The 10,139-nt window shown below is 40.6% G+C and overlaps 1 protein-coding gene across 2 annotated transcripts in view; it reads right to left on the reverse strand.

Annotated features, from left to right (window-relative positions):
• Window positions 1-292: 292 nt before the first annotated feature.
• Window positions 293-10,139, reverse strand: part of fam49bb (family with sequence similarity 49 member Bb) — a 31,428-nt gene continuing 21,581 nt past the window's right edge. For both annotated transcript variants that reach the window (XM_046052712.1, XM_046052631.1), the window contains 7 exons: window positions 7,719-7,858; window positions 6,148-6,225; window positions 3,208-3,324; window positions 3,043-3,122; window positions 2,821-2,947; window positions 2,672-2,742; window positions 293-1,077 (listed from right to left, as the gene is read on the reverse strand). In XM_046052712.1, the coding sequence (XP_045908668.1) occupies window positions 1,014-1,077; window positions 2,672-2,742; window positions 2,821-2,947; window positions 3,043-3,122; window positions 3,208-3,324; window positions 6,148-6,225; window positions 7,719-7,858 (677 nt within the window). In that variant the 3' untranslated portion in view covers window positions 293-1,013. The remainder of the gene's footprint in view (window positions 1,078-2,671; window positions 2,743-2,820; window positions 2,948-3,042; window positions 3,123-3,207; window positions 3,325-6,147; window positions 6,226-7,718; window positions 7,859-10,139) is intronic.

Genomic DNA, 10,139 nt, shown 5'->3' on the forward strand with positions numbered 1-10,139 from the left:
CAGCTACATATTTGATCGTTCAAAGATGAGTGGTATCAATCTTTTCATCTACCACCAGCAAACAAGCAGATTACCAAACTATTCCCAGTAGTTCAGCTCATTTCAAAGAAAATAAACTGCCTCTGTGAGTGTCTTTTTAATCAGGCTTTGAGATCTTAAACCTCACTGCCTGTTTTGAGGTTTGAGCATGGGAAAATGTAGCTCACTGCTTTTCACAACAAACCTTTGCAACTAAACTTTCTCTCAGCCTCCTGGAGACGACAATATGAGATAAAAGATGAAACGAGGCGAATTGTAGAAAACAAAAGTTCTCCGTTTAATTTCTCCAGCCACAACATACTGTCCATTTACAGTACAGACTCCCAAATTTAATTTGATTTTGCACACATCACAGTTTAAAGTTTTCAAAAGAAAAATACAACACAACCAAAAAGAAAAAAGACATATGCACAAATTAAAACCTATAAAAATATACAAACAGTACTCTTAAATCTCATTTCGACAAGTACCATCTCAATAACAAAACATTTAATAATGCAGAGCAGACAAATTTAACTGAACCATTAGTTTTCTTTAAATAGAAGGGAAACATCATTTTCATCATGCAGAGGATGTAATATTAAATAACAAATCAAACAAAAATAATATATACTTCTCTATATATCTCTCTTTTAAATTTTCAAGTCAACGCACTCCCGTCCCTTATATAGGGAAAAACAAGTTTAAAAACACCAGATGATCCATAATGCTTTCATTAGCTGCCACTGTTGAATGGCCTTGTATCGAAAACATTACATCTCAGCAACATCTTTTTGGCACAGAAAAAGACGTTCATAATGGCAGTAGCATTTTGCATTATAAAAGAGGGCCGGAGCTGTAGCTCTTTTTCCGTTATAAAATTAAAAAAAGCAGAAATTAAAACCCAAAAACATTCTGTGCACCGACATCAGTCAGGAGAGTGGCGTCTCCCCCCAGCAGGGTGTGAGGCAAGCAGTAGCAGCAGCAGCTTGGTCCTACTGCAGCATGCTCTTGATAGTCTTGTTGGTTGATTCATCATTCAGATGCTTGGTTGTGTACCTGCAGGTGAGAGAAAAAGAATTAATAAATCAGTGGCTGCACTGCGTCTCCCTGCAGATCCAGAGGTGGAAGAAGTATTCAGTATTATAAGAAATATGTACCTATCAGTATCAAAAGTAAAAGTACTCATTTGGCAGACAATGCCCACTATAACTGATATATATTATTTTATTGTTAAATACTGATGCATGAATGTGTAAGTAGTATTTTAGTGTTGAAGCTGGTAAAGGTGATTACTGATTAATCTGCTGATTATTTCCTAAAGGAAAATTAAAAAAGAAATGCCAAAATCATTTACTAGAGCACAAGGTGACACTTGTTTACGGTCATGTTTGGCTAAAACAAGCTTCAAACTGTCACATCTAAGAAGCTTCAGAAAATATCAAGCATTGCTGCTTAAACTGCTAATTTGATTATTCAAATATCAAAATAGATGATTTATTTTCTGTTGATTGACTAATAAATTCATTGATGAATCGATATAGCTCTAGGGGTTGGTTTTAACTACTTAATAGGTAGTTGGTTCCTAAACTAAGGGCACAAGATAAATCTGAGGGGTCATAAGATGATTAATAGGAGAGGAAAAGTTCAGCAACACAAATTTGTATTCCTGTTGTTTTTTTACTTTTCCCTAATTTTTTAAATATTGGATCATTTGACCTCTATAGGCCTCAAACTGCTATTTAAATAAAACCCATCTGATGAGAAATCGCTCTTTGATGTGACTGCTAACAATTCCAACTAGAAGCAGCCAAAAAATGTTTGGGAACCACTGGTTAAATCTATAATTATGTAATTTATAATCTTATCATATGTTTGTTATGTAAAATCTTAATCTGTAAAAAGAAACTAGTAACTAAAGCTGTCAGATAAACGTAATGGAGTAGAGAGTAAAACGTTCAACTTTGAAATCTACAAGTAGAAGTATAAAGTAGTATAAATTGGAAAAGTAGTACCTCAAATTAAACTTAAGTTAAAGTACTAAAATACATGTATTTAGTTACTTTCGGCCACTGTGTACATCTACAATATTTTGTCATCCTCTGTCAGATCAGAGATGTAACCGCCGAGTGACCTCATGAGACCGGGTAGCGCCGGCGTAGCAGAGCGAGCGAGAGAGAGAGCGAGAGAGTGAGAGTGAGAGTGAGAGTGAGAGAGTGAGTGAGAGAGAGCGAGAGAGAGAGCGAGAGAGAGAGAGAGCGAGAGAGAGAGAGAGCGAGCGAGCGAGAGAGACAGCGCAGAAACTGCCCCGTCAGCTCGAGCAGCTGTGAGTGTTGGGCAAGGCAGGGTAAAATTTGGGGGACTGTAAGGGGACAAGGTGTCAGACGTAATCTTCCTTTCTGGAGAGGCTTCGACGGCCAACCCGAGTCTCGCACAGAGGGCTCACAGCTGACCGAATCCCCGCTGGACTATGCGGAGAATGAGTCACTGTACTGAAGGGAAGTGAAATAAACCGAGAGGTCGGTATCATTCAGCTCACAGCACGAGCAGCCGCCTCCTTTTCAATGACAGCTAGTGCCAGGCTGTGGCTATAATCACATTACACGCTGGGCTGTAGGGGGAAAAACACAATTTGATTTCTACATGAGCTTACCTGAGAGCGTTGAGAAGGCCTTCGACGCTGTTCGGAGGCTGATCTCTGAGGACTTTGATGCAGCCTTTCATCTGCGGACAAGATACAGGTCGTTAGCTTTATACAGCAAGCTGTGAAGTGGGACAGAGAGGGAACATGGCTGCACTCACGTCGATTTTGGATGACTTGGCAAAAGCTCCAACGGGATGGACGTAGTCGTACAGGATGATGACCCCGACCATCACTCGGAGGCAGAAAGACACCGTCTCCTCACTGGAGAATCGGCTGCGGTACTCCCTGAAACGCCAGGAAGTGTCAGAAGGGGAGGTTAGACACGTGAATATAAAGAGCAAGAACAGAAGCAGCTCTTAACAACGCAGGAAGTTACTCACGGCGTTTCCAACATGACTTTACACACACTCGCCATTGTGCTCAAGCAGTCCGTTGTGTTCTCGATCGGCAGGTTCTTGTTCTGTGAAAAGACAAAAAAGGAATGAGGTGGTTGCTTTCACGTATCTGTTCAAGCGTCCACTGCTTTTCTCCCGTCAAAGCCTCACCTCGGATACAAACTTTGTTGTGCCGTCACTTAATGTTTTCAGCATGGGCGTGGCATCGGCGTAGAACAGAGATATCCGATTGGCCAGCTCATTGTTGACTTCATTCTCACCCTCCGCCTAAAATTCATTAAACATAATGACATTTTATAGTTAAGTTCCTTTACTTCTTGCATCTCTTCAGGTCAAAAGTCAGGATCAGCTACTTAACAGAGACCCTGGACACTTATCTGGATCTTATATAACTAATATCCTAAATTCAACTGACTAAAATAGTTTAGTTTTGTAGGCTATGTGAGAAGCATGCAGGAAGAAAATGTCCCATTGTGAAACTGTACATCTCGTAGTGAAAACGTGGGCCTTGATTGACCTTTACAAATATAGTTCACATGTTCACAACATAAAGAAACAGGGCTTCTCAATGTACAGAAAATCAACCCAAAGCAGTCCGTGTCACACCTATTATTTTATGTAGGAATATATTTTCTTCAGTTTGAGCATTTGCGTGCGTTATTGAAAGGTCCACATTCTTCATAGAGCATGTGACTCGGGGTGCAGACCACCAAAGCTGTCTTGTTGAATGTGTTACATACAACTTTTTGACTTCTATTTCAGTTGGTGTGTTGAGCCATCATTGTGCTGGACTGCTCACCTCACATAAAATCCATATGCAGACCTTTAATAAAAACATTTAGCCCCGATATGCAAAGTAGGAGATTTGTTTAACTAACAGTTTGAGAGTCTGTGTGGATGTTTGCAAAAATAAAAATATTTTTCTTCCATGAGACAGATGAGTGACATCTCTAAACTGCTCTACAAAAGGTTTTTACAAAGCTGGTGGTATCTCCTCTATACTGTGATGAATTCTGTTATTAAAATATATAATGAGCTACTTTCATTTGAAATATTAGAAGTTTTATTTGGCATCAAACACGTTTTCATGTGGCTCCAATAGATTGTGAATTATTAATCATTAAATAAAGTCAACACTGGAAAATAGTGCTGTTGCTGAGCCCTGCTGCTCCTCCTGGTTTCCCAGCTGACTAACTCATCCTGCTGCTTTTAAAGTTTCAGACTGAAAACACCTGGCGGGTAACAAAGAACAAGGTGTCTCTTCAACAGCCTGTTCTAAATTTGTCTGCATATTTAAATAATAACAATGTGTCCTGCCTTTATTTTATTTATTTATTTATTTCATAAGACAGAATATGAGTAATCGGCCCAAAATGTTCAAACCAATTCACTGTTTTAACAAATGATGACACATGAGCTCAAAGACTTTTTTTTTGGTACCTCAGGGACAGATGTGTTTCATCTCTGCCGTCTGAATGATTCAGTTGTCTGAGTGGTGACTAAATTGCTGCTGCTGCTGCTGTGTGAGACTGAACGTCTTTCAGCAGTGACGGCTCCTAACGACAACTTGTCTGGGCCCATTTGCCTAATGGCACATTCTGGTTTGGGGAATAAAACCTCCTGTCAGACGGTCAAAACTAAGAGCAGTTTCAGTTCGTTCTGCACACGCGGGAACACTGAAATCTCACTATTTCCTGCACCCAAGTATCTTTTAGATGCCCTTGAAGCCGCGTTATAAAGATGTATATCTGTGCAACGTGCATGATATAGCAGAGTGAATGGGTTCTTGAATTTAATATCTCCAAAGCGACTGTCTGTAATCAATACAGGAAACATCCTATAACACTTTGATAGTATTGAGTGAGCTGCTTCCTTTTTATAGCACTTAAGAAAATCTATTTGAGGTTTAAGGTACACTGACAGGTCTCTGACTTTTAGTTTGATTATACACCAGTGGTTTGGTTTATTTGGTGCACACTAAGGAATAAAGAAAATACATTATTGCCTTTTAAAGCTGTATCATATTGACGTAGGGAACTCATTGACTGGATAGTTTTGGCATCAGCGCTACATGGATCCATGTGGGGAAATCAATTTCTGGTGACTGAAAGCAAGTTGTGCAGCACTTCACTGCCCCTTATGCACTTTTTTAAATCTTTTCCTGATCATTATTTATCCATGAGCTGTTTGTGCCATCAGAGAATTAAAGCTGCAGTCGTTAACAATTGAACATACAATGCAAAACCTTCCCCTTCTCTCTCGGCCCAGGGCAGAGTGCCCTAGTCGGTTATTTCCCACTGTCATAATGGGATAGACTGGAACTGGACTTAAAAAATAAAAGTTACAAATATATTTGTGAATGCACACTACTTTGTTGCAAAATGCAAAAATCTGAAACTCTGACCTCTGTTAGGGGTTTAATGGTCTTAATAGATCCCAGAGTGCATCATTTACTGTACAGACTCCACATTGACCTTAAATTAGGCGTTTCATCTCTAGAGGGTTCAGGCCATGATACTGATTTGGATCAGTTTCTGCCGCCACGCGCTGTTGCTCTACACTTTGTGCTTCAAACTCCATGAAACTCCCCGTGGGGCTCTGACTTCATGTTGCGAGACGCTTCCTGCCGCACTCTTCCTGACACCCAGGGGGCTTCAACAGTTTGCAAACTTCATCAATCATTCCTGCTTTCCTACTTACTCAGTCTGAACTGTGCTGAGATAATAATGAGAACTGATGGCCTGAATATAGACGAATCATGATTACGCATATTTTTTTAAAATTTGACCAGGGCCGGCACCATGGCAACATTGAAGAAATACAAAATTACAGACTGCTTGAACACTTGAATTAACATTTTCTTATTAAAAGAAACGCATCAGTCATCTCTGCTGAATCTATACTACTCTTGTTTGCAATGGTAGACGACTACCTGTAAATGTATAATTCATTGTTAAACATACTGTTTTAGTGGTCATGTGAGCCATTGTTAAAATAAAAACATTGATTTAATGCACTTTGACAAAGTAGTGTTTTCTTTAATTAAAGCATCCCCACCACCCTGAGAGGAGAGGGACAGAATGAGCTCACCGGTACGTTTTTGATCCGCATTCGACTCAAGGTTCTCCTATAGTAGCTGAAGTCATTCTGAATGGCGGGATTTGTCATCTGCAAAAAATAAAAATAAAAACAAGAGAAATGCATCTTAATACAGAGAATGAGAGACAGGGCGAGAGCTTCACTGCATGTCTGTAGGTGGCACAGCCTGCAGCAGGACATTCAGTTCTGGATCAAACAAGCCATCATCATGACAGCATGCTTTAGCTAACAAGGCAGAAACGTAGCTTTGGGGGGAAAATGACATAAAAAGAACATGGATACAATTACAATTTTATTTGCTGAACTGGATTTGAATCCTCTGACACTCATCCCCCCCTTTTACAGCCACATCCCCGCTCATCCTGTCAGGATAAATTTGTTTTTTTTCCCCAGTTTGGGGTCGGGCTGTGCATCAGCACAGTTTGTGACAAGAGGGTCAACAATTATAAAGCTGACAAAAAGGTATAAAGGGTCTCATTAAGAAGAGGCAAAGTTAAAGAGGACAGAGGACAAGGGTAGGCTTACTGTCCGATAGTTTTTAAACTTAAGGACTCAGATAAAAGCCACACGAGTCAGCTAACAAAATATAAATCATCTTGTTTCACCGTGAAGCCGAACTGACCCCTCAAAAACAAGCCGGCCAACCAGAGAGCTCCTTTCAAACGTCACCACCAGTGAGAGCTCATCATGTGGCTAATTATCCTCATTCCTGTATGAGCCTGTCACAGTCAAAGCTGCACAGGCAGCATGCTAATCCCGCTACAATAGACTGGTACTCAGTCTGTGTCCACTGTGTGCACCAGGAGAGACAGGCTGCTTCACCAGGGAGGGGCTGCAAGCCGCACAGACACTTTAACTAGGTCAGAAGCCTGTGCACGGGTGTGAAAGATTGATGAATAGGTCTGGCATGCCACCTTGTACCCCCTACCTTCATGTTTTTATCTCGCCAGCCTGGGTAGTGGGCACTAATTGGGACGTCGCAGCAAATCGCCTGGGGGTGTCGGTTGTGTGTTGTTGTTTTTTTTAAGTTTTTGTATCTAAGGAGCGAGGGTATAGGGGAACCAGTCCACCCACTGTCTAACCAGATGAGTGCTCACACAATTATGTTTTTGACAATGGGCATTCAACCGACACCCTCGCTTTATTCCTGGTGTTTTTCTGGGTTGCACATAAGCAATTTGTGTCTGAATTTAAGCCAGATGAGTTACTGAAGATTCCTCCCTCCATCATTTATAAAAACCTGCCACATTATGCAGAACTTGGCTCAGGACAACAACAATTTGCAGACCCTTATTAGCTATTCCACTGACATCCACTGTATTACAAACAGCAGAGCAGTATCAGGATTCTAATTAAATGCTAATCATGTGCTCACTGGCTGCAGTCTAAAATTGCACAGAGCTAAAAATCCATTTGGGGGCATCAGCAGTTTCTTCGGGAGGCTAAGAGGTCCGGTTTATATCACAGGAAAAAAGTGCAGAGTTTATATTAACATCTAAACATGTTTTTTGGGGTTTAACAGCAGAGACTGACACAATGTGTTGGAGAAATAAGAGTCGTACTTTAAGCTCATCAAAGCGCAGTGTGAAGTGCAGGATCTCTGCAAATTGCCTGGCCAACGCCTGCTCCCGCTCCAGGTGCTGAGTGGGGTCGTTGTACGTCTCGCTGGTCAGAGCTCTCAGGAGGCTGTGCAGCGCCGCCTCTGTGAGGGAAATAAGAGATACTCGTTGTGTTAGAGGTGTAGCAATTGGAGAGGGTGAAGCACAAATACCATTAGCCTTTTTGTGGAATAAATAATAAAATAAATAAATAAAAATAATGTTTCACATTCAGTTTTTTGTCATTCAAGCACCAAGTTAACAGCTGAAGTATCAGCAAAACATGCAAAGATGGAAAGGAGAGAAGAAATACTGTGTGTAACATGGAAAGGTGATGAAAATTCAGCAAATACGCATCACTGAGTATTTGCTGCTATTCACAACATAATGACTTGTTTTTTGGTTAAAACAAAATAGTTGGTGATACATTTCCAGTTGATTGACTAATTGATCAGCTCTACAAAATTAAAATCAACAACAACTTAAATAACCGATAAATTAAAGTTGTCACGTAAATCATCTGTTGCAGCTTCTCAAATGTGTGGATTGTGCAGTTGTTCTTGGTTTTAAATCATTATATTTGACTTGTGTTGGGCATTTTGTGAATATTTCTTGACATTTTATGGACCAAACAATTACATAACAGTCTGATCGCCAGATTAAATCAATAATAAAATAATAATTGTTAGTTGCAGACCTTGAAATGAGAGATGCAAAAAGTGATGAATCCGCCAAAATGTAGAAAAGTGCTGAAACAAATTGTCAATAAATCAAGTGACAACATTAAATTAACACCTTAAATAACTCCCTAACCGTTGAAGTCATTTATGAAGCACGAATGTCAAACATTTGCTGGGTCCAGCTTCACAAATGTGAGGACCGTTACTGGAAACTGAACAGACTCGTGTTGTAGATAGTTATTGGACAAAACGGGCAAATTGGAGACGTCTGCTGGAGCTCTGAGAATTGAAATAGGACTTTGACCTTTTTGCTGTTTTATGGATTGAATCATAATTTGTTCAATAGGAAAAAAAATCAACAGATCGATAATGAAGATTATCAATAGTTGCAGCCCTAATGCATAATTATTTTGGTATTTGTCAATGTTGTAGTCATTGTATTGGACTTATGGTGCATCACACCAGTTAATCTTAACTTTACAAGGCAGAACAGAAGCTTCCTAAAGACTGCTGTGTGTGTGTGTGTGATTTTATTGATTATTTTAGCGATTTTATTTATAGATCCCCAAATCACACATTTGCCTCAAAGACCTTAATGATCTTTATGCTGTTTGACACCCTCTATGACCCTCGATACAGAAAAGGAACACCCCTTCCCCCTCAAAAAAAACTTTATTAGGAGGGAAAAAACAGCAAAACTCAACAGAGCTACAGAGGAGGAATCTTTCTTCTACATGTAGTGTGGTCGAGGCAGCTCTTAATTTTCATCATACGAGTTAGATATGTGAACAGTGAGACAGATAATGGGGCAGCGAGGGTGCCCAAACTGCCCAGGGCCCAGTGCCAGTTTTGGGAGGGGTGGGGGGCAGAGAGAAGGTTTGGGGAGCCAAAAGGCTTTCCTGCTCAGATGCAGATGAGACATGGGACTAATTATCTCATTGGCAAGAAATGGGGGGGAGGGGGAGAATGGGATTTCATTGAAGCAGGATTACACTCATTGTTTTGACAGTAAGTAAATACAAAGCCTGTGCCATGGCTTGACACAGCATAGCCACAGACCGATAATTAAGCATGCATGAGGAGCACCGGCAGGGAAAGATTAAGTGAAATGTAGTTAACAGCTCCCAAGAAAGTAGTAGTATTAAACCAACATGTCTTGTTCACCCTGTTTAAAAAAAATGAAAACCTTTAAAGCCCAGAAGGAATTTTTATTTATAGATGCAGAGGGTGTTTAGACTTCAGTCTAGACACAGAAGAGAGGCTTCAATAATGACATAACCCAGACGAGCTCAACATCTGATGCAATAAGTCAAATGAGCACTTTAATAGATGTATTTAAGCATCCTTTACAATTCTTGTTGAATACATACAACGATGAGCATGCCAACATAACCCAGAAAAGGGCAGATTCAGATAGCAGTCTACTTAAGATCGGTGTATGGGGACTTTTAGAAGACGGACAGAGTGTTGTCAGTGCAGTGCAGTAAATTGCCATTCAGTAATGACTTCCATCTGCTTGGGCCAGCATTTGCAGCGAAGCGGCTGATTAAAAATGGCCTTAGTAGTACACTCCCCCCCCACCTCCCTCTACATCCCAGTCAAAACAGAAGTTTAGATGGAGCCGCTTTCAGGCCTTCAGAAATGAGCCACTCTAGTATGTCGGGAAAAGTCGGGGCAGGGCAGGGGGGGGGGGGGGGGGGGGGGG

The sequence above is a fragment of the Micropterus dolomieu genome, linkage group LG01 (assembly GCF_021292245.1).
Source record: "Micropterus dolomieu isolate WLL.071019.BEF.003 ecotype Adirondacks linkage group LG01, ASM2129224v1, whole genome shotgun sequence".
NCBI lineage: Eukaryota > Metazoa > Chordata > Actinopteri > Centrarchiformes > Centrarchidae > Micropterus > Micropterus dolomieu.